The sequence below is a fragment of the Somniosus microcephalus genome, chromosome 8, assembly GCF_052327205.1.
Source record: "Somniosus microcephalus isolate GS21.2 chromosome 8, FLI_Smic_1.0, whole genome shotgun sequence".
Classification (NCBI taxonomy): Eukaryota; Metazoa; Chordata; class Chondrichthyes; order Squaliformes; family Somniosidae; genus Somniosus; species Somniosus microcephalus.
The window spans coordinates 45,140,083-45,165,975 of record NC_140994.1 but is presented as its reverse complement, the minus strand read 5'-3'; the positions used below and the strand labels follow the sequence as shown (position 1 = coordinate 45,165,975).

The window sequence follows — 25,893 nt, the reverse complement described above, 5'->3', positions numbered from 1 at the left end:
GCTGTTTGAAGCTGTCAAACACTGACAATCTGTACTCCAGGTTAATTCCTTCCTCTCAGGATGATTTAGAGATCTCCCCGGAACAGAAAGCAGAGGCTGCATATTTTGACAGCTCGCAGCCATTCTGCTTTCTGTGCCGGTGAGATGAGGGACTCCCGAGACCTGAAGGAAGGAAGGCTGTAAAGGTAAGTAAAAGGTTAGTAGAACTTCTTTAAACACTTTACACAGACCAAACACACTTACCTCTGCACTCATGCACCCATCACTCACCTGAGCACCAGACATCTCGACCCCTCGACCCCTCCAAGCCCTTCATCCTGCTGGCCCGCCTCGCTAACTTGGCGTGGTTTGGAGCCATCGGGAATCCCACATTTCAACAATAAAAATAGGGATTAGGCTAAAAACTGCCCGTTAACTACCTGTTAACAGGCAGTTAATTGGCAATAATCCCCTTCCCGCCTCGGGGAGGCGGGTCCCAGTGCGGGGCGGGTACCCGCCTCCTTTGAAACTGGCATACAGGTGGGTTGGGGGCGGGTGTAGTAAACCCCTACATGCCTCCAATTCCGACTCCACGGCCCAATGAAAATCCAGCTCTATATATCCTCCCCCATCAAGATTGCCTATTTCCACTTCTGCCTTTACCTAACCCACGCCACTACTAAAACGGTCGTCATCCTCCTCCTCTTCAGCTTCATTGCTCCAGCACTCTCAACAACCTCCAATTCATTCAAAACTCCTCCTCCTGCATCTTGTCCCACACCAAGCCCGGTTCCCAGTTACCCCTTTCCTTGCCAATTTCCATTGGCTCCCAGTCCCCCAATGCATTGAATTTATAATCCTTGTCCACACTTACAGATCCCTCTATGGCACTGCCTCCCTTCCTCTGCAACTTCCTCCAGCCTACTTGCCAGCACACGTTCTCTGCTATTCCAACTCTAGCCTTCTTTGCATCGTCCTTCCTCTGCTCCATGTCTTCGGCCATCTTAGCCCAATATTATGGAACTTTCTCAGAACCACTCACCTTGCTCCCCCATCTCCCTACATTCAAAAACCGCCTTAAAACTGAGCTCTTCAACCATGCTTTTTGGTCACGTGCCCCATCTGTCCTCTTGCTACTACTAAGTGCCTGTTCTCGCCTCTGGGAAGCGCACGGATATTTAGAGACACTATACAAATCCAAGTTTGTCACAGCACATAACACATTTGTCATGACTTTGACTGACTGCTGGCAGGAACCAAAAAAAAATTACTCCTATTCTATATCTGGAACCCACACACCAATGACATACTCCTGCTGACAAATTTCTACAATTCGCTCTTTTGACTCACGAGCATTGCCATGGGAGATGAAGTAGTATGCAGAAGATAAATACAGCTAAGGGAGGTCATTGGGCTCCTCTTAGCTCATTCATCCTGGGGTGAAAAAAACTTACATTATCTCTCCTCAATTGTGTTATCCAACTGAATCTTGAACAAACCCAAGACTTTTTGCCTACTCTACTCTGTCCAAAGATCATTTAAATGTTGATCATTCTTTCCATGAAGTTTGTCCTGACATCCACCTTAAATTGACATTTCTCCCATTTTAGCCTATGTCGCTTGGTTCCATTTCTTCACTTGCCTTGATGTAGTCCTCCTGATTTTACTTTATCTACATAATTGTACCTTAGCCACACCATTTAGTACAAAATGCCCTCTAAATCATCCTGTTTCAACACGAAAGAAAGATGTACATTTATATAGTGCTTTTAATGCCCACAGGACATACTAAATTGCTTTGCTTTTAATGAATTACTTTTTAAGTCATTGCTGCTTTGCTACCATTTTGTGAACAGCTTGGTTCCATAAAAAGCACCGAGACAAATGACCAGTTAGTGTGTTTTTGGTGGTTAGTTGAGGGAAAAATGTTCACCACGGGAAGAACTCACTTCTGTTTTTGAAAAAGTTCATGGGACCTTTTACATTAACTGAACTAGTAGATAAGGCTTTGGTTTAATGTCTCATTCAAAATATGGCACCTTCAGCAACACAGCAGTCCCTCAGTACTACACTGGAGTATCAGCCTAAATTTTTGTGCTCAAGTCTCTGGAGTGGGACTTGAAACCACAACTTTCAGATTCAGAGGCGAAGGTGCTACCAACTGAGCCACTGGTTGATACATATGGTGTGTATGTGACTAAGCCTGGACTACTCGAGGTGCAATCTTACAAGTGCACTATTGGCCGCCCCAGTATCTTTCAGGCACCTAGGTGCCCAATAATGATCAAGACCATTGGTTCAGCTTTTATAGGACGGGTTTGATATTTTCCATTCCCTACTCTGATATGTAGAGTATGGCAATACCGTCCGATTTCATCCCCCAAGGTGCCCATCTAAAGAAGGTATTGGAGTATAAGAGCAGAGAAGCATGATTGGAAGACAAGCAGGGCACCCAGTAACCCACTGCAAACCTATGCATTGAAGGGGAACCATATCAGCTGAAACAGGGTAGAGAAGGTCTGCCCATGTGCAGATGTCAGTGCACAAGTAAATATTATAACACCCATCTCTTGGACTTTATTACTTCAGTGTCCAATAAGTTGTTACATTCTGGACAAAATTAAACAAATTCTATCAAAAGATAAATGATTTTAATATTGATTTTTTAAAATTCGTTCCAGAATGTGGGGTTGCTGGGAAGGCCAGCATTAATTGCCCATCCCTAATTGCCCTCGAGAAGTTGGTGGTGAGCCGTCTTCTTGAACCGCTGCAGTCCGAGTGGTGAAGGTACTCCCACAGTGCTGTTACGGAGTTCCAGGATTTTGACCCAGCGACGATGAAGGAACGGCAGGTCTATTTCCAAGTCAGAATGGTGTGTGACTTGGGAGGTGATGGTGTTCCCATGCGCCTGCTGCCCTTGTCCTTCTAGGCAGGAGTGGTCGCGGGTTTGGAAGGTGCTGTTGAAGCAGCCTTGGCGAGTTGGCTGCAGTGCATCTTATAGATGGTACACATTGCAGCCATGGCGCATGGTGGAGGGAGTGCCAATCAAGAGGGCTGCTTTGTCCTGGATGGTGTCGAGCTTCTTGAGTGTTGTTGGAGCTGCACTCATCCAGGCAAGTAGAAAGCATTCCATTATACTCCTGACTTGTGCCTTGAAGATGGTGGAAAGGCTTTGGGGAGTCAGGAGGTGAGACACTTGCCGCAGAATAACCAGCCTCTGACCTGCTCTTGTAGCCACTGTATTTATGTGGCTGGTCCAGTTAAGTTTCTGATCAATGGTGACCCCCAGGGGGATTCAGCGATGGTAATCCCATTGAATGTCAAAGGGAAGTGGCTAGACTCTCTCTTGTTGGAGATGGTCATTGCCTGGAACTTGTGTGGTGCAAATGTTACTTGAAACTTATCAGCCCAAGCCTGAATGTTGTCCAGGTCTTGCTGCATGTAGGCATGGACTGCTTCATTTTCTGAGGAATTGTGAATGGAATTGAACACTGTGCAATCACCAGCGAACATCCCCACTTCTGACCTTATGATGGAGGGAAGGTTACTAATGAAGCAGCTGAAGATGGTTGTGCTTAGGACACTGCCCTGAGGAGCTCCTGCAGCGATGTCCTGGGGCTGAGATGATTGGCCTCCAACAACCACAACCATCTTCCTTTGTGCTAGGTATGATTCCTGCCAGTGGAGAGCTTTCCCCCTGATTCCCATTGACTTTAATTTTACTGGGGCTCGTTGATACCACACTCTGTCAAATGCTGCCTTGATGTCAAGGGCCGTCACTCTCACCTCACCTCTGGAATTCATCTCTTTTGTCCATGTTTGAACCAAGGCTGCAATGAGGTCTGGAGCGGAGTGATCCTGGCGGACCCCAAATTGAGCATCGGTGAGCAGGTTATTGCTGAGTAAATGCTGCTTGATAGCACTAATATTAGATTTAATCAATTTATATTAATCTAATACAAGAATCTTTAAAAAACACAAACTGACAGCTTTAGCTGACATGGATAATGGTGATGGTAATTGCTGAACTATAGTGGCTGAAAATTAAATCTTCTTTCACGCTGCAAGGTCATAAAACCTTTATAAAGAGGACATCGCAGAAAAGTAGAATTCAGTTACTTCAATTATAATGGTGACAATCACACTAAATTGTCAGAGGCCGAACACTCAAACTCAGCTTTCCAACTTATGGTGTAAGTATGGCTTAAAAGATGTTGATACAAAACTATCAAAAATTATACATTCGAATCGATGGTATGAAAGCAGGCTGGAGCCAAATAGCATAAAAATATTTTCCTTTCTTCAGGCTGTGTTTAAGCAACTCTTCCAGCCCTCTGAAGAAGGAACTACTAGAAATCTGTAATGTTGTGCAGCATTTATTTGGTGGGGAACAAGGTAGATGAATTAGCTGTGGAAATAGAGGTTAATAATTATGATCTAATTGGGATTACGGAAACATGGTTGCAGGGTGAGCAGGGCTGGGAGCTTAACATACAGGGGTATTCAGTATTTAGGAAGGATCGACAAAAAAGAAAGGGAGGAGGGGTAGCATTGCTAGTAAAAGAGGGGATAAATGCAATTGAAAGGAAGGATATTAACTCAGTTAATACAGAATCTATATGGGTGGAGCTAAGAAATAGCGAGGGGCGAAAAACATTAATAGGAGTGGTATATAGGCCTCCAAATAGTAAAATAGAGGTTAGGGAGGGCATCACGAGGGAAATTAGAGAAGCGTGCAATAAGAGCACAGCTGTCATCATAGGTGACTTTAACTTACATATAGATTGGACTAGCCTAATCAGTAAAAATAATGAGGAGGAGGAATTCCTTGAGTGTTTAAGGGATGGTTATCTGGATCAATATGTCGAGGAACCAACTCGGGAACAGGCTATATTGGACTGGGTACTGTGCAATGAGAAGGGACTAATCAGTAATCTTGTTGTACGGGGACCCTTGGGTCAGAGCGATCATAACATGATCGATTTCTCACTCGAAATGGAGAGCGAAGAAATTGACTCAGAGACTAAGGTCCTGAATTTAAACAAGGGGAATTATGATGCCATGAGACGGGAACTGAGTAGGTCTGATTGGACAACGTTCCTGAGAGGACTGGAGGTAGATAAACAATGGCAAACATTTAAAGATAGAATGACAAAATTGCAAAAATTGTTTATACCAATCTGGCATAAAAGGAAATCTAAAAAGGTGACTCAACCGTGGATAACAGGGGAAATTAGAGACAGCATAAAATCCAAAGATAGGGCGTATAAAATAGCCAAAAAAAGCGCCAGAGCGGAAGATTGGGAACAGTTTAAGATAGAGCAAAGGAGGGCAAAGGGCATGATCAAGAGGGGCAAAATAGCTTACGAAAACAAGCTGGCGGAAAATATAAAAACTAACTCCAAAAGCTTTTATAAATATATCAAAAGGAAAAGACTGGTGAAAACCAAAGTTGGTCCATTGCAGTCAGATACGGGGGAATATATAATGGGAAATAAGGAAATGGCAGATCAACTAAATGCATACTTTGGGTCAGTCTTTACGAAGGAAGACACAAAAAACCTCCCTGGGATATCGGGAAAAATAGGGACATTGGCAAAGGAGGAACTGACGCAAATCAATATCTCTAAGGATATGGTGTTAAGGAAGCTAAAGGGATTGAAGGTGGACAAATCCCCAGGGCCTGATAACATGCATCCTAGGGTACTGAAGGAGGTGGCCCTAGAGATAGCGGATGCACTAAGGATGATTTTTCAGAATTCATTAGACTCGGGAACAGTGCCGATGGATTGGAGGGTAGCTAACGTTACCCCACTATTCAAAAAGGGGGGTAGGGAAAAAGCAGGTAATTACAGACCTGTAAGCCTTACATCAGTTGTGGGCAAAATGCTGGAGTCCATCATTAAGGATGAAATAGCGGAGCACTTAGCAAATGGGGACAGGATAGGACAGAGTCAACATGGATTTACAAAGGGTAAATCGTGCTTGACTAATCTATTGGAATTTTTTGAGGGAGTAACTGGTAGAATAGATGGGGGAGAGCCAGTAGATGTGGTGTACCTGGACTTCCAAAAGGCCTTCGATAAGGTCCCACATAAAAGATTAGCATGGAAAATTGAGGCTCATGGGATAAAGGGGAAAGTTTTGGCGTGGATAGGGAACTGGCTGTCAGATAGAAAACAGAGAGTTGGAATAAACGGCTCATTTTCTGAATGGCAGGCAGTAACAAGTGGGGTACCACAGGGATCTGTCCTGGGCCCCCAGCTATTCACAATTTACATTAATGACCTGGATCAGGGAGTCGGATGCAGCACTTCCAAATTTGCAGACGACACTAAACTAGGAGGTGGGGTGGGCTCAGAGGAAGAGACCAGGAAGCTCCAGAGCGATTTGGACAGACTGGGCGATTGGGCGGATAAATGGCAGATGCACTATAATGTGGACAAGTGCGAAGTTATCCACCTTGGGTGCAGGAACGGGAGGGCAAATTATTATTTAAATGGCAATAGATTGGGAGAGGGGGAAGTACAGAGAGACCTGGGTGTTCTTGTACACCAGTCACTGAAGGCGAGCATGCAGGTGCAACAGGCGGTCAAGAAGGCAAACGGTATGCTGGCCTTCATAGCAAAAGGGTTAGAATACAGGAACAGGGATACCTTGCTGCAGCTGTACAGGGCACTGGTGAGACCACACCTCGAGTACTGTGTACAGTTTTGGTCGCCTCATCTGAGGAAGGATGTTCTTGCCATGGAGGGGGTGCAGCGGCGATTCACCAGGCTGATACCAGGAATGGCGGGAATGACCTATGAGGAGAGACTATGTAGTTTAGGGATGTACACACTGGAGTTTAGAAGATTGAGAGGGGACCTCATAGAAGTGTATAAAATTCTGACAGGTCTAGACAGACTGGATGCAGAAGGAATGTTTCCCTTGGCGGGTGAGAACAGAACTAGAGGACATAATTTAAGGATAAGGGCTAAACCATTTAGGACAGAGATGAGGGGGAATTTCTTCACTCAGAGAGTGGTGAACCTGTGGAACTCATTGCCACAGAGGGCAGTGTACGCCAGCTCATTAAATATGTTTAAGAGGGAATTAGATATATTTCTACGGGCAAAAGGGGTTAAGGGTTACGGAGAGAAGGCGGGGACGGGATACTGAATTAAAGGATCAGCCATGATCTCATTAAATGGCGGAGCAGGCACGAAGGGCCGAATGGCCTACTCCTGCTCCTATCTTCTATGTATGTATCTATGTATCATCAATCTTTCCATCATTCAAGACAAGATATGTTTTCTTGGTGATTTCTCTGCAAGAATTAATTGGTACCGTTTTTTTTAATTTAAGGGAAGAGTGATTAAACAGTTTATAGGTTTTACACATTCCCTTTAGAAATCATAATTTATTTAGCTCTGCTGATTAAATGTCTTCACTGACAGGGAAATCTACTGCTCCAGTTTTTTTGGAAAGCAAGTGCTGGTAATGGTTCTGCTGTTGCCATTTACAGCTCCTCTAGACCCATCTTTTGTTCCTTTACTTGTCCTGGTACCATGCTCTTTTGCCTTGCATCATCATCTGAAGCATTTTTTGTTTCAGATTTCCAGCATCTTAGTATTTTGCTTTTGCTTTTCCAATAGGACCAAGTGGTTTAGTTCAATGCCCTTTTACCTCTGAATCTTGGGTTCAAGTCCAGCCTAGGCTGATTGAAAGGAAATCTACACTCTGTGCTTGTTGTAAAAGCCATAAGGGAAATGACTTAGGGCCTGCTCAACCCAGATGCTATTGTGCGTGTCACAAACATAAAATTGCCCATAACTCACCAGAAACTGACATTCTTGGTCAGAAAAACTAGCTGGTGTGGGATATAGAAGAAAACAAACTGGTACACAGTTCAAATAATCTTTGAAGACTGGGATTAGAATGTATTGTTACAGCAAAACAAAAAATGTTTTACTTAGTATTTGATTGACACTGGGCACCCACAGTGGGGAAAAAAATTTACAGGCAAAAATTATAAATCAAACAAAGAAGAAAAAAATAAAATCCTTAGAATTGAAATAAAAATCAGGCAAAATGCAAGTTTATTTATTTGTGAACCATTTGTTACTCCTGAGCTTTAATGTCAACCTAGAGAGTTAGCTTTATTAAGCATGTGGTAATTATACTCTAATCCTGCTTTAAACATTTACCTGTCAGACTATTATTTGCTTCCAGACTTATAACTTGTGTAATTCAATCAAACAATACAGCAGTGTGAATAGGTATCTACTCTATCGTTTGCATATTACACAAGAAAACAGTGAGGAAAAGGATACAAGAAAGAAGAACATATGACGGATTTGAATTAGCTGTCTGTATAGACTGCGGTGAAGCCCTAAACTACCCAAGACCAGTTAAAAATTGTATTTAGATTTGAATTTAGTTGCTGCTGGGAGTGTGTAAACCAAACAGCAAGTAACTAATTCCACTTCAGATTGTATGTAATAGTTTACATCTTGGCTGGATTCATTTATTTTGTAATACGAATACCTTAAAAGAGCTTTGGTATGGAATTTAATAGAACTGGGACATATGAAAAAATGGATATTAGTTGTCACCATGGTTTGTGATATAGGGAGATCTGGAGTTAAGACTGCATTGTATCCTTCAGACAACCTGATTAGATATGCTTCTCTTCTCTGGGCCTCATTGGTATTATTCCCACATTTACTCCACTTGGCAGACTTGTTTTTTCTTGTGCCCTGCTGACTGCTCAGTGGTAATACTTAATCAATCTTGGTCCAAAAATGGAACTGTTTTACAACTAACAAAGGCCAGCTTGAACACTGCCCCTAATTAAACTCTCCCCTTAAGGGCCTAACTGGAAAGGATCATAGGCTCTGCCTATGATTTTTATGTCTCTAGTGTTACTTTAACCTAGTCCCCAACCAAGTTGCTCCAAAAAAGACAGCGACAAACTTTTCTGACAGAAAGCCTACAATTCTCAGCCACATGGAACAGCACAGGACCATACCCTTGGCAATCCTGGTTTAATGCATCTGTAGCCAATGCTGTACTAGCTCTGTCATCTGCTAACGTCCACATTAGCAAACATTTTATATTTTTTTGATAATATAGCAGCAGCCAAATCATTCTGGGTAGAATCTGGTTTGTGCATAAATTTCACCATATGGCACAAGAGAGGTCGTATACATCTGGAGCATTATCTGTGAATTAAACCTCCTCTGGAGGGACTGCTGTTTTCTCCAGAATAAAGGACTTGCCTTTTTTTTTAACCTATATCCGGAATATGGCTGATGTGTCACTGAGCTGCAATGCGGAAAAAAGTGTCTTGAGAAATCATGTGGATATGACTGGCCTTTCACTGAAATTAGAACTTAGCATATAAATAACTAGAAGTATGTATAATCAATTAAGACAACCCTACTTGTACTAAGAAGTTCTTATGGCTATAACTGATGGCATTATACTTTAATATGATCAGCATCGTCTCCTGTTGAAGCCTAAAGAAATGTCTGATATGGAAGCCATTCCCCATGTTCTCCCTCCTCCAAAATATCCAATTTTTTTCTCCTACTAAGTAATCACCTTACTCCATGTCTCAGTCAAGGCCACGGGCCCTCGTACCCCAGAGATCAAAGTTACCTTGGTTTCTACCTATAGATGCACTAGCATTGGGGCAAAAGTCCCAAGAGGATGCCCCACTGTCAGCATCATGGTCTATGAGGGGCAGCAAAGCTGGCCATGTTGTGAAAGATTTTCAATGGCTGAGGACATGATACCATGAGTCCTCAAGAGTTAGAATCATAGAACGGTTACAGCAGAGGAGGGGGTCATTCGGCCCGTGCCAACTCTCTGCAAGAACACTACAGCTAGTCTCACTCCCCCACCCTTTCCCCATAGCCCTGCAATTTTTTTTCCTTCAGGTACTTATCCAATTCCCGTTTGAAAGCCATGATTGAATCTGCCTCCACCACCCTTTCAGGCAGTGCATTCCAGATCTGTCTAGACACCTCATGATTTTGAACACCTCTATCAAATCTCCTCTCAACCTTCTCTACTCTAAGGGGAACAACCCCAGCTTTTCCAGTCTATCCACGTAACTGAAGTCCCTCATCCCTGGAACTATTCTTGTAAATCTTTTCTTCACCCTCTCGAAGGCATTCACATCCTTCCTAAAGTATGGTGCCCAGAATTGGACACAATACTCCAGTTGTGGCCGAACCAGTGTTTTATAAAGGTTCATCATAACTTCCTTGCTTTTGTACTCTATGCTTCTATTTATGAAGCCCAGGATCCCGTATGCATGTTTTAACCACTTTCTCAACCTGCTCTGCCACCTTCAACGATTTGTGCGCATATATCTCCAGGTCTCTCTGCTCGTGCACCCCCTTTAGAATTGTACCCTTAAGTTTATATTGCCTCTCTTCGTTCTTCCTACCAAAATGTATCACTTCGCACTTTTCTGCGTTAAATTTCATCTGCCCATATGTCCACCCATTCCACCAGCCTGTGTCCTCTTGAAGTCTATCACCATCCTCCTCACTGTTCGCTATACTTCCAAGTTTTGTGTCAATCTGAGTTGAACCCTTAATAATTTTTTTTTTTTTTTTTTAAACTCATTCAATAAAATATTGGTTTAGCTTTGTTATCTAGGCCAACTGGAGCCCAGTGCTGTACTAAACATAGACTGACATCTACTTTGGATCAAAGGTGACTAATTTAAGCAACAAAATCAACAACTTAAATGCTCCACACACTTCACATCTGAGATTGGATCAGTAGTCATACAAAAAAGGTTTAGTCTGTTTGTGACCAATGTGGAAGAGGTTGTGTGGGGAGTCCAGAGACCGTTACTCATTCATGCCTGATTCTCTATCTGATTTGGGAGTGGATGAGTACTTCTGGAGCAGAGGTCTCTCTGTACCAAGACCCAAGCTTCAAAATTTTTGTAATCAGAGCCACATTTCAAATCATGAGTCAATACTGTTAAACCATTGTGCTGAATCCAAAGCAGGTTTCACACTTCAAAGTTGCAGTGACAAAAGACAAATGTTGTGCAAGTTAGTCACTGAAAGTAAACTTTAAACCTCAGAGTTGCCATCAGTCTTGTGTCACAGTAGCTGTTGAGTGGGGACATACCAAACAGAGGCAGTCACAGCATACCACAAAACAAAATGTCATTAATCTGGCGGGGGGGAATGATAAAAGAACTTTTCAAAATTTGGACATAAAAATAACTGAAAGAAGCTTATAAACTATGAAGACGACCTCATTCTCACTAACCCAAAAGCTCACAAAACATCAGTTGAACTGGTCAATAATGACAAATGGCATTTCAAACCTTTACCGCTGTGGGAATTAACAGGGAGGTCTGTTACTGCTGAAAGGACAGAGAATAATACACATTTTCCCAAAAAATGTTTTTTGCACAGTGAGGCAAAATATTGTGCCCACCTAACAACTTGCATTTCTATAGCATTCTTCATATGCAGCAATGTTTCAAGTGGTTCAAAATGAGTAGACACAGAGCAGGAGAGGGAGGGGGAGAAAGTGCACATGGGACTAAAGCACAGTCAAAGAGCCTGAAGACTAGGTTTGACGATGTAGATACAAGTAACAAGGCAGAGGAGCAGGAGTAAAAAAAGTTTCAGAGGATAGGGACATGGCGGCCGAAGGAGAAGCCCACAATGGTGAAGACACAAAGAGTAAGCCAGTGTTGAAGGTGCAGGGTGTTTTATGCAAGGATGCAGAGCTAGAAGGGATCATGGAGGTAGGTTGGGCCAGGCCATGAAAGGATCTGACAACTGAACAAGGACCTTTAAGCCAATTAAATAGGGAATAGGAAGCCAGTGTAGCTGATTGTGGGTGGCAAGGCAGGGGGAAGGGGGGTAAAGAGAGAGAAAGAGAGAGAGAAAGAGAAAGAGAGAGAGAGAGAGAGAGAGAGAGAGAGAGAGGAGTGAAGGCCTTGGTCTGGATGAGAACGCAGGCTACAATGTTTTGGCTATTAAGTGCCTTAAAAGACAGTGACTAAAGTAATATTGCTCCATGAGATGCTGGCAATATCCCACACCGATGTGGAACTTGAACAAATGAGGAAGAATTAATAATTCTAAGCACAGATGCCCTGTACTTCAACCTTCATCATTTTGCCTGCTACATGCAATGAACTAACATTGATCTTACAATGACCTTGATAAATCAATAGTCTAACAATATTTTGTGTTCCAAAAAATCTTTCCAGATAACTGATTCTTGGCAATGTTATCAGTTCGTAAATATGATGCATGATGATGCCAAATAACAGTGATTTGATATCTGTTCATTCCATTTTGCACTGACACAAACTTGAATGATTAATATCATGGCATTATGCATTCGCAAAGTTTTATTATCTTTATAAAAGAACATGAGTCAACAAAGTTACATATGTTGACCATTGGTGCATGAATAACAAAGAAAGTAATCTAAGTAGATCTATAAAGTGCCGTAATCTACAGGTCTACGGACCAAGAGCTGTACAGTGGGATTAGGCTGGACAGCTCTCTTTCAGCTCGCACAGACACGATGGGCCGAATGGCCTCCTTCTGTGCTGTAAACTTTTATGATTCTATGACAGCCAAATTTAATTTGGCTTCAAAAAGGCATAATGTGCCAAGTGGAAAAAAAAGTGACTTCACATCATACAAATTTTCATGTGGAGTGGAATTTTGTTCATATGCAATAGTTCAAGAGAATTTTGCATGCAACAAGGCTGATCACGAAACGACTGACTGCGTAAGCCACAGAATTGAGACTTGGTAATAATTAATCTATATTAATGCCACAAATTTGGTTATTTATATTGTAGCACACATTTTGTTACATCAGGCATGTAAATGTAACTATTACAGCATTAACAGCACAAAATTAAAGACAAGCTCTCCATACATACACTTTAAAATAGTTACACTTGTGAGTTAATAGACAAAATTGTTAAAACTTCCGCAGCATTTGCTACAGTAACAACAGATGATAGATACATTTTTACTACAAAAACACAATGCAGTTTAGACATCATGGAAAATTAAATATTTTTCATACACTCAAGCATTAACTTCATATTCTTGTTCTGAATTTAGCATGGACCCCAAAACTGTCATAATTTATATTTTAATCAATTTTTCATGTTAATTCGAAGTCCATTAAGACTGGATGAAACAATGCAACAGCAGTAACATGCAGTTAGTTTACTCATTACCTCTGGAGTTTCTTTACGTAAAGCTTCTGGGACTCAGAAGTTTATTGGCACAATAGCATTTTCCTTGATAACTAAAGTAGAAGCTGTAATAAAGGATATTGCTGCTCTCGTGGAGTTAATCTAATTGGCTCAAACCCCTACTACTTTCATAGTAGAAACATAGATCAAAGCCTGGCAGAAGCCCTATCAATATAAAAAGTGTCACTTTAATTACTAGAAAATCTTACTCACCATGCTGTGTGAAGAGGTCACTGTGCACTATTTCTATCAAACAGTACAGCTTCTGACGCACGAGTCTGCCCGGTGGAACATTGTGGATAAAGTCTGTAAACAGTTTGCTGTACAGAAAGGCAATTAGACAAGCCATGAGTAAATGATGATCTAATTAGGGCCTTAAATATATCAAAAAATCACTTTATATTCAAAGTTCTCTCTTAATGAGGTTCACCACAAGGAGCACAGACCCCTACTTAATTGCAATTCCCCATGAGATTCTGCAGACAGAAATACAATTTTCAATTTTGTGGTTTGGTAAGATGTTACTGAATGGATTATAGATTATTATAACTCAATATTTTAAACTTTGTTGGCTAAATTGTTTTCCAGCATGTACAAATAAAGGATTCTTCAGGATATTTAATCTGGCTATTTGAGGTTTATACATACACACACACATACATACACACCTTTGCAGTCTGTATGTCAAACAAACATGCCAATCAGGAAGTATTTAAATAGCATACACTTCTTCACAAAACTTCCGAGCTTGACAATCACTTTCTTCTCCTTATAATAGATTAGCAATTACTATTTCAACCAACAAGTAGCATCATGCACATCTCCTCACTGGAAAAGATAGATTCCATGCAGGACTATATACAAATGCAGTATCTTCCGTTTGACTACTGGTACTACAACAACGAGTAATGTTCCTTACTCCTTTAGATACAGTTTGTACAGGTGAACAGACACACACAGCTACTTAATTTAGGAAAGATCTGCCACCAATCAAAACAAAAAAGGGTTTAAAAACTGCCAAATCCACAACAATGGATAGATCAGAAGACTTTTGAAGATCAGTAGAATGTGTAGCAATGAAAAGACACATCATTAATTAAGGAACTATCAGTCAGAGACTCCCACCACAAAAAGAACAATTTATCTTGGTGTACATCATTGACAAAGAATCTCAGTGCAAAACCAGAAAAGACATGGGGGCCGATTTTCCCGCAGGTGCGGGGAATTGTCGGGTTCCCCGAATGTCGGGGCTCCCACACGAGTCTAATTGGGTCTGCCACATCGATGCAATTTTCCCTCAATTGGCCAATTCATTTCCAGCGTGTGGGAACCCTTGCTAATTGACTATTACAGTCAGAAAGCCCCACAGTATGATGTCATCATTCGTGGTGCTTTCAAGGTCCACAGCAAGCACTGCATCCTCTGAAGGCTTCCAAACGAACCATTCAGGATGGCCGAGGAGCCTGCAGCAGCTGTGGCCAGTGCCAGACCCCGAGCTGCCTCCAAATTCGACGAGGCTTCACTGCAGGCATTATTAGATGGGGTTAGGGCCCACAGGGAGGTCCTCTTCCCTAGGTCAGGGAGGAAGAGGCCTCCCACTGAGACCAAGGCTGCATGGATGCAGGTGTCAGCAGATGTCAACTCGCTGGGAGTCACCAGAAGAACCTTGGCATTACATCTCTAACTCCTTCCTTTACTCCCCCACAGTACCATCCAGAGCCCCCCTCCCCACTGTGGATGATGAAGAGGCTGTGCAGCCAGACTCCTCAGAGGAAGCTCCAACCTCTGAGGGCGCAGCGTCAGCAGAAGTAAGCACACCCAGCACCAGCGCAGACACTCACACCTTGCGGGGACCTTTGGGATATAGAGTAGTGTTTGTTACCTGGTGTGTCACAGCTCACAAGTGAGCATCAGCAGATTGTGGAGACCGGGACAGCAGTGGAGAGTCCTCGTCAGAGGGCGCAGGACTCTGCCAGCTCAGCTCAGCTGCATGTCGACCCTCTGCCTCTGGGTCCATCCGTAAGATCAGAGGTGATGGAACTCCATGCACAGATGCAGGAGTCTCTGGCAGGTTTTGTCTCTAGGGTCGCTGCGAGTGTGGAGTGAATGGAGGAGTCCATAGCGAAGATGAGCTGAGCCTTTGCGTAGTCATTGGCGCATGAACGCATCACCATGTAAAGGTTGGCACCCTCCAGGGAGGAGATAAGTCGCCAGGGTATGGAAAACATGGTGAGTGTTCATAATAGAGTGACATCTCTTGAGGAGCGATGGGCATCTATTGAACAGAGAAACCAGACCTTCATGGAAGTCCTTCTGAGTAGGACTGCCAGTGCAGATACAGGTCCCCATGGCCTCCTGATGCGCAGCAAGGTGCTCTCAAGCCACATCCAAGCGCTGGCCCCTTCTGGCCTGTGCAGCTTCAGGTGAGTGAGCAGCAGCCTGGCGCTCCTGCTGATGATGCTGCTGTTCCTGGTTCTGCTGCTGATGCCTCTGCTGCTGGAGATCCTCTAATGGCATGAAGGGAAGGGAAAAAAGGCCTCCCATACTTCTGGTAGATGCCTCCGTTGAGGAAGCGCTGAGTGAGGGTGCCGAGCGGTGCTTCCCAGGAGCTCACACTGGAGAAGTGTGTGAGGCTCCAACCTTCCACAGCTGTGCCTAAGCCTTGAACAAGTTGCCCCAAGCCTGAAACAACAAGGTCCTGCAACCTACAAATGCTGTCTGATTAAATCTCTTCTTTCCAGATTGACCTGCAGCTGAAAGTAAGCGAGCTGATATTGTTCACGCCAGGTTTCATCAGCGGTGTTCCCACCAGGCATGTTTAGCATGGGAAAAGGCTGAAAGTAGCAAGGGCCCCTTAAAATGGCATTATAGATGCCAATTATTGGTGATTAGGGTGCCTAAAGACCAGTCCCACCTGCTGCGGGCGGGACTGATTCGGGTCGGATTGAAACGCCGGGGTGAAAGTTGGACGGGGCGGGGAATCAGGCCGGGGGTGGGTCGCAACCCCCTAATTTTGTGATTCTCCCCCCCCCCCCCCCCCCCACATGCCTGAAACCCCGCCTGACGGCTCCAGGAAAATCGACCCCATGATCTCCAATTTTATGATGCTGGCAAAATCTGTACTGCATCCACCCACAGTGCATACGGCTTTCCTCGCAAATCTAATAAGCTGCCCGTTTTCTATGTGCAGGAAGATTGGCCAGCAGCCTGATAGGCTTAGGGATAGAAAATCAGGTCAGGCAGCAGCTCTAAAAGAGCTTTTTAGTCCATAAAAAAAAAAATCACTTTTCTGATAAGGACAATGGGGGCAAAGGGGAAACCAGAATAAGCTCACATTATTTTAGGATTGCACCTTGTAAGTCCCTACTGCAAGAAGTACAGCAAAGGAGGGGCAGTCCTGTTTTGAGACCTCTGTGGCACACACAGTAATTCAATATCTGGGCCAGCCAGGTCCACAGTGCTCCAGGGCGCTGTTAATAAATGATCAGCCAAGCTTGTTGACTAATGGAACCTGGATGGGTAAACCCTAACTGACAATCCCAAATAGCCACATTTTATATTGCACTCAATAAAGGAAAAATACTTTAAAAACTACACTGGGACAACCCATTCCTTACCTAAGTTCCTTGGGATCAAACACCAGCTTTACATCATTGACAATTGTTGGTAGGTATTTCAAAGCTGCCCCCTGTAAACAGCATAAATAAGCTCAAGTCCGAAGAGAAATTGGTACCTTTCAAATACACTGCATTAAAAAGAACTTAACATTTTGATAAACAATAATCAAGTAGCATATTAACTTCTTTGTCAATTTGAAACTTTTTTATACAAGGCATAATGGCACAGAATTTGCGGTTGGGTTGACGACGAACTGGTAGCGTTCGCCATCATTCCACCTTTGAAACTAACCACAACTTCAGGATTTGGCGCAGGCGCAGGCAGAAATCCCAAAGCTGCGGTCAGTCATTGACAGCTCCGAAACTGGCTGCAATGTGACCCCACCACACAGAGCTGGCAATATGTGTTATCAGCCAACTCATTGAAACAGACGAAAACTTTGGCTCTTCCACAGTAATTACACTGTTAAATTCCCCACTAAAAGTTAGACCCAAAGGGATTAGGTGTAACTGGTTTTTTTTTAGCATTATTACTGCTAAACAAATGTTAAGGGTCTGGAAAACAAATTTTAATTTTGCACAATGTGAATTTTGTCCAATTTAATAAAAATTTAAATTAAGAAACTTTTCCCCCCAAAAATTTGTAATTTAAAAAAAAAGTTTGCCCATCTTCATTTCAGGTTTGCCTTTTCCCCCCAATGCGAGAGCCCCAATCTTTGTTTTGCTCTCCCTAATATTTTTTAAAAGTTAGAATTTTAAGAGCTTACCCACTTCCTTGTTTGTTACCGGTGAGAATTCTGTGTTTTGATTGGCTGCTTAGACAGCCTGTTGATGTCTCAGCAGTTCGCACAAGGGAATCCCCACTAACTTCCATTGATTTGAATTGAAGATCAGAAAACCCGAAGTTCTTGACGCAGGGATCGCGAGATCCTTGCGTGAAGCGTACTTCGGGGCCAGCAGCAAACGGACCGCAAATTCCGGGCCAATTAACCTGAATGTTCTCATTAGAAAAATGGATTGTAGCAAATTTAACAATGTCAAAGAACGGTCACTGGCTTATTAACAAATCTGTGCAGTACCTCGTTACTTCACATTAATTTCACCCCAATTTATCAACTCCTCTATTGTTGCAAAAGCTCACATTCTTCCTTAGTGACAAGACAGACAAATTACCACATGAAATCCCGATAGCTGCTGATGCCACTCTTACTCAATAAAAAGCCCTTTTAGTAGGTGAGAAAAATGAAGGTTTTTTTTTTTTTAAATCGGAGTAATTTTCTACTCACGGTACAGCCGAGAACTGAAACAAAACCTTATCCTGTGTCATTGTTGGGACTCAAACTATGATGTGAATTGAATGTATGAACCCTCCACTGGGCTACTTGGGATTTGGAAAATACTTTTTTGAAAAAGCAATTTGAACATTTAACCTTTATTTTTTTTAAATTCGATCAAAATTCTGGAAAATTTACAGCTACATGTTCTCTCGGTATTCTTTTGGAGCAAAAAAGACTAATGAGAGGCAAAAAAATCCATCAGCACTAAAAAAAAGTCATCTAAGAGAAAGGATTGCCCACTGAGAATAAAGTATCGATGCAATATAGGCCTAAATATCTGAAACATTGAACTTTACTAGAGTTCAATGGATGAGAGCAGAATCTCACCGTTGTTAACAAGAGAACCAGAACAGAAGTTGTTAGAGATGCAGCGAGAGTCAAAAGAGGGGTTGGGGGAGGATCTTTTAGGCACAAATATTTGTTTTCCTTAAGCTTCCTCACATTTAAAGCCATGCTTAGTCAGGATCCCTCCCCTTAACAGACAAATTGTCTGGAAGAGTTTAAAAACAGTGAAGTAATAGACTTGCTTTCTGAAATTGATTGACTTGACTTATTCCACATGTAGATCAAGAGGGTTTGTGCCGATTTCTCAAACAATCCTTTCCAATGCCCTTTCACTACTTTCTCATAACCGAAATAATACTAAAGGAAAAAAATACTTGTGGGTTGATTTGGCATAATGATTGCACAAAATCAGTTTTATATATATATATATATATATATATATATATATATAGATAGTCGTTGTATATGTGTATATACATATATATAAATAAATGCACGTGGATATTAATGTATATAAATATACGTATATAGAAAATATATAAATAAATATATACAATTAAGTTAAAGTACTTTACAGTTGTTGTTCACTCTGCATGAGTTTTCAGAAACAATCTTAAGCTTGTTAAGTAATGCACACCCATAAGCAAACTTAGCTTAAATAAATGAAGTAGCCTTCACTATCTTAAATTTGCAAGCAAAACATACCTTAACTATTACTGTCTGATCTGAAGTGCTGCTCATCATGTCATTGATTGACCTGAACAGCTCCCTCAAGGAATCCATAAAGTCAGTTTCTCCCTTATCTTCATACAATCTTAAAAGAAAACAGAAACAAATCTGATCAATGCCTTACAATTCAGTTAAAATTTGGAAAGAAAAAAACAGCAACTATAGGTGATGAATTAATTTGTCTCCTAATTATAAATATTATTCAATGATGAATTCATCAAAGCTTCTGGATATATTATATAAATGCATAAAGCAAGTAGCTACAAACTATTAAAATAAAGTCTACAAAAATGAATACTGGAATGTTATCTATTCTAACTCCTGTCCCTTTCTAGTACCAATGGCAAAGGATTACATACACATGACCATGTAAGATGAACAGACCAGCTAAAGCTTGTACGACTTGCTGGAATTGATATCTGTGGCTAAGGTACAGTATTTTTGGTATAGAAATTTGAATAGAAATTTTTGTTACGTGTTCTGCATATATAAGAATTGTAAACTGAAGTACTCCATCAAGGAATCTTGGCTTTTGATGGCAAAGTCTATAGGCTGCTGATGTAAAGATTTATTGAAAGAAACTTCGTTGTACTATAAAAAAAATGAAAGAATATAATCCGTTCGATTAACTTAAGACCAATGTACAGATAATTGTGAATTAATGGTGTATTTTTAAATTGAAGATTGAATGAAGCATTAAAAATGATGAGCCTTTACAAAAAACTCAACCTTAACCCTGCTATAGATTGTTCAATAAAATTTGGGTTTCACTGATTGCTTGAGTAATAGCAGATCATTTATCCTCCACTTCCTATTTGTAAATGGCAATTATTAATACAAAATCTGGGACGTCTTGTATGTTAGCATCCAACTGGCGTTTTTTGAAGAACATTGTAATTTACATATGAGAATGAAATGATAACAGACAGTAGGTTCCCTTCATAAATGAGGTAAATGCTTATTCTTTTTGCTTTGCTTTATGTTCAAGCTAAGAAATGTAATTGCCAGGGAAAGAGAGAGCAATTAGCACCAAATTATGAGTGCTTCTGTGCTGTGAATTCATGTCCTCTAGAAAATGGACTTAGTCTGCTGAAACTCGTATCTCTTAGCACCTTTGCAGTCCTCAGAGGCTAATAGCCATTGTTTCACTTGAAAGGGTGGAGAGGTCTGAAGCCTGGTGCTGGGAGAGCATGGGAGACCTGCAATGGAGCAGATAGATAACATGATAGCAAGTAGAGCTAACAGTGAATCAGAGGATTCACAATTTTATAAAAATTGGGATGTTTATACCGCATTGGGAACAACATCAGTGCCATTAATTTACAGTGACCGAGTAAGTAAAATTCCATTTTTATTAAATGGCATTCTGGAAATTTTGCTTGATGTTTTAGGGATTGAATACCACAACATTCTCCGTTATTCTGTGTAAACTGCGTTAATGGCATATTATTTCCTTTACCTATAAGTATTTAGATTTTATCCCTCATCAACTTTAAAACTGAGAATTCACAGCAAGTTGGTATACAAGATGCACCAACTAGAGGTAGATATCTGGTATTTCATATAAAAGGAGCAGGCAATGGCAAATTAAATTAACAGAGAAATATAAAGTGCTATACATAGAAAGAATTTCTCTGTGAAGTTAACTTATAGAAGTACATAAAGTAGTAAATTGTGTTGAAAAGATAAATCCAGAAAACTACGTTAAATGAAATTCAAAGAGAAGGACAAGGGGACCATGGAATCATTTAAGAACTACTTTAGGATCATTTTGGATGGATGAACGAAGATGGACCAAATGGCCTTCCTCATCCATAATTATCTTGTGATCTAGCAGTAGCATTTTCTAAATGGCGAAAAGCTAGGAACTATGAAGGAGCAAAGAGATTTAGGAATCCAAGTACAGAAATCACTAAAAGCTAGTGGGCAGGCAATGTTCCCTTTATGCTGCACGGCCGCACAGCTCTCTGGCGGTATTTTGCATGGGCCGCGCAGCCCCTTAAAGGGGCCACGCATCCAAAAAAAAATAACGGGAACATTGTGGACAGGTACAAAAAATAATTTAAAAGGCTATTGGAATGTTGGCCTTTATCTCATGGGGTTGGAATACAAAGAGTTGGAAGTTATGTTACAGTTATATAAAACTCTGGTTAGACCCTATTCAGAGTACTGCATTCAATTCTGGGCACCATATCTCAGGAAGCATATATTGGCCTTGGAGGGGGTACAGCGCAGATTCATCAGAATGATATCTGGGCTTAAAGAGTTAAATTATAATAAAAGGTTGCATAGAGTAGGCTTGTATTCCATTAAATATAGAAAATAAAGGGGTGATCCAATTGAGGTGTTTAAGATGATTGAAGGATTTGATAGGGTCGAGAGAAACTATTTCCTCTGGTTGGGGGGGGAGTCCAGACAAGGGCCACAACCTTAAAATTAGAGCTAGGCAGTTCAGGGGTGATATCAGGAAGCCCACAAAGGGTAGAGGAAATCTGAAACACTTTCCCCCCCGCCCTTCCCCCCCCCCCACCGCCCCCCTTCTCCCCCCCCAAAAAAAGCTGTTGAGACTAGGTCAATTGAAAATTTCGAAACTGAGATTGATGGATTTTTGTTAGGCAAGGTTATTAAGCTTTACGGAACCAAGGCAGGTAGGTGGAGTTAAGCTACAGATCACCCATGATCTAAATGAATGGCGGAACAGGCTCGAGGGGGTGAATGGCCTACTCCTGTTCCGATGTTCCTTCCAATGGTCCTATGATTACTGGCACAGATATCAAGCTTAGCAGACAGCAAATATATAACACAGCACAGAATAGTTAGTGTCTTACACTCAAGTATTCAAACATTGGAGGCAGGGAGGCTGCAATGCGGTCGGGAAATCCAGGGGAACTGGTTTCCTGCAGGCCACCCGAATTTAATGGCAGGACCCAAATAGCATTTACAATCACTGTTTCCTGCTGGCTGGTGGTCGGGTGAGTAGGCCTGCGGCACCAGGCCGCAGAGAGAAGGGAGGGAGGGAAGGAGGGATTGGGTAGGGGGAGGATTAGATCAGAGGCCGGAGGGGGATTGAGGGCCGGAGGGGGGGAAGGTCGTAAAGGTGAATGGGAGCCGGAGGTGGGAGGTCGGAAGGCCGGAGGGGTGATCAGGGGGCAGAGGGGGAGTTCCCCACCAAGACATCTAAAATTCCACCCTCCCATTATCTCTGAACTCCTGTTCCTATTTTCCTTCTTATGTACTGGGAGGGGAATGGTGTTTAGCTGCACTTGGGGCAGTCTTATGCTTTGGTAGAAATTTGGGTCAGCCTGGGTTCTGGTAACAGTGGGGGGGTGGTCCATTGATCTGGGATCCCTGTACAGGGAAACCTAGGATTTGACATAACTATGGAAGGTAAAGCGGAGGTTTGGTACAACTAGAGGTGGAATGTGAGGTTTGGTTCTCTAGTGCATTCCTGGTGTTCGTCAGCAACTAGGAGAGAGATAGGGCAACACTGGGAGGGGGAGCCTTGTTCGACAGCACTGGTTTGTGATTTTCTACGGGATGTATATAAATCATGAATTTGGTCTTTTGTGATTGATTCTTAGACACGTACCTCTGTGCTTCTCTGTATGTGTCTCCCACACATGCAAAGGTGAACAAGAGTGATCATTTTAAAAATTAGCTCAAATTAAAATGAGGGAAGATATTCTGTCCCTCGCTCTCTGTCTCACAGATGTCACGAGTTAGAACTTTAACATTTTCTGTTGACATAACTGGTGATAATCAGGTGAAAATTAGAGGCTGTTTGCTTCAAAATTTAAAATGTTTTTTGCTTTAAAAATGTACTCAAATTAGGGTGAGGAAAGACACTCAGATTAATGCATTTCTGAAGTTTACAGAACACAAAACAAAGGTGACAACAGGTGTCTAATCAGTATGCTCTATTTCTCTGTTTAAAAACTACTTAATATGAACTTTTGACGAAAGGTCATCAACCTGAAACGTGAACTTTGTTTTTCTCTCCATAGATGCTGCCTGACCTGCTCAGTATTTCCAGAATTTTCTGTTTTTATTTCAGATTTCCAGCATCCACAGTATTTTGCTTTTGTAGTATGAACTTTAGCTGAATAAAGTTTTTGAAATGTATTCTCTTAATTTTTATAATTAAAACAATACTGATCAGAAACTGCCAGAAACTAAGGAAAAATAAACAGCAGCTCAACGACTGAATTGTAGTAATGATCCCAAGAAACTAGGTACACTTCATGTCCTCAGACTGCACAATTTAGATTCAGCTAACATCAGAGCTCTGAGCAAAAATATGAAGCTCAAGCTTAGGGGAGGCTGATGTTTTCAAGGATAAACTTTAACAAAAGCAGTGAAAGATACAAAAGACAATTCACAAATATAATAATGTTATTGTGAATTGTATAATTATTTTAATGTTTTTATTTGTTAAAATCCTCTTTCCAAATTCTTTCAGGACCGGTGTGCACCCGTGCTCCATTTCCACATCGTAGCATTCCCTCCTCCGCAAGAAACATCATAGCCTCTGATTCCCAATATGATATCTTCTGGTAAATTTAGATTTACATACAATTACTGTTTGAAATTTACAAAACAGTACAATATGCACTTCAATAAACAAATCTGCAGGAAACCTTTATAAAACATAGTTTGCAAATTGTACCTTCAGGAAGATTTCTGTCTTCAAATTATAGGAATGCGGTCTATATACCAATGCAACTTGCCAGCTTTTAACCAAAATGGTAATAAAATAGGAAATATAATATACTGATATGGATTATGCATTAGATATTATGGCATTTAAAATGCATAGTGGGATGGCACTATCAAACATTAAAGTATTATACTGTAGCAAGAGAGTATAAGCTGTCATTATGAATGTACTTAAATGCATTGAAACAAGGAGGGGAAAAAAGTTTCTTTAGTGTAAATCACTGTCAGCTTGACTTGTAAGAAAATTACACATGCAAACTTGTTATAATTGATAAAATACAAAACAGAACCTCAAACAATATGATGGATATAGTTCAATCAATATAAAACTTTTGGTAATCGTCATCCCTAATCCAAACAATAAATATATTATACATCAATTGTACTCCCGAAGCTTAAAAAAAACAGTGCATGCACTTCCTTAAATGCATTTTAGAAATTATGATGTTGGTAGCATTCCAGAAGATTACATCCATTGCAATTAAAATCTACACTTTGAGTTCCCTTGATGCCTCAATGGACAAATGTACCAGCTGGTATGATACCGAGTCATACTAAGAAGGTCTCAGATCTGATGTATCTGATCTCACCCAGAGTGACAGTAGAGATACAACAATTAACTTAAGCAGCCATGGGGTGGTCAGCAATAAAAAAAAAGCCAGAACTCCTCATCCTAATGTAGCTGGAAAGTGTGCATGCGTGGACAGCAGTTGAGGAGAGGACTGGACTCGGCTGTGACGTATCTGATTGGTTAAGTAGCATACCATCACTCTCTGTCTAGACTCATGAGTGGGATGAATGATCAATTGCAGCAAGTGATTTATTACTCAATCTGTTAAGAAACTAGTATTTTCAATGTTGCCAGGATTTCTTGTGCGGAATTGTGGTACTTGGACAGCAAATTGTACTAAAGCAGCATTTGTAGCAAGTGCCAAGTCATTTGCCCTTCATATGAAGAATAGCCACTTGGATGACATGCTGGGAAGCTACTGGTATCCATGGAACTGCACCCCAGCCTGAGTCAATGCCTTAAGAGGAGTGAACATTGGAAGGGCGAGAAAGGTGGAACTGGAAAACAAATCCATATTGAAAATAAGGGACTTTAAACAAAAAATAAATAAACCCTACCAATGTATATGAAGTAGACATAGATCCCCTAATAAACATACCAGGAACATGTTAAAGTACAAGGCCCAAAATAAGTCACATACATAATACAATAAAGATTTATTCCAGAAATGTAATTTCCAAATGTTTTGTTACTCAGACAAGAAATATACAATTTATAAAATAACCTTACTTGGTTCTCAAAAATATAATCCAGATAGTTTTACATTCTAAATTTAACTTCTAATTCTTTACCATGAGACAAAATTGTATCCAATAATCTTGACAATCACATACTAAGAATGTAGCAAACGTACGTTATGCAGTGACAGCAGCCTTTTACACTTGTATACAAAAAGACAGCACTCAGCTGATAGAAATAATGTAGAAAACATCGAAGAGCAATTAATTTTACTTTGTTTCATTCTGGTTGACTGCCAATCAGTTACACTATCTTGTGAATTAGTTGTATGTCTATCCCAAAGAGCAACAATCAAAATGCAGACATTCAATTAGAACAAGAACATAACTCTAGACCTGAACATCATGAATTTGACCTGGATAGAAATACAGACTGTTGAATTAGGTTTCTGTGCTTCTATGGATTACATCAAACATTAGCAAGCCAACTAAATGAGTTATGAAAAACAACCAATGGGTCAAATTGACAAAAGTAATTATTGGAGATATGCACCATACTGCTCCAGTCAAAGTCACCAAGAACATTCTTCTTTGGTGACCATGGCTATGGCAGTCAGTGGGATATTTTTCCATTTCCCACACCATCAATTCTTGCCATTTCTAGGTAATATTGTCAATTATTATTGAATTAAGGAGAATTTTATGCTGTGGGCCCATGCCCACT

At 41.2% G+C, this 25,893-nt stretch overlaps 1 protein-coding gene across 5 annotated transcripts in view; it reads right to left on the bottom strand.

Annotated features, from left to right (window-relative positions):
* Positions 1–25,893, bottom strand: part of dock1 (dedicator of cytokinesis 1) — a 712,419-nt gene that overhangs the window by 472,495 nt on the left and 214,031 nt on the right. For all 5 annotated transcript variants that reach the window (XM_085994680.1, XM_085994678.1, XM_085994676.1 and 2 more), the window contains 3 exons: positions 19,182–19,290; positions 16,855–16,925; positions 13,451–13,557 (listed from right to left, as the gene is read on the bottom strand). In XM_085994680.1, the coding sequence (XP_085850806.1) occupies positions 13,451–13,557; positions 16,855–16,925; positions 19,182–19,290 (287 nt within the window). The remainder of the gene's footprint in view (positions 1–13,450; positions 13,558–16,854; positions 16,926–19,181; positions 19,291–25,893) is intronic.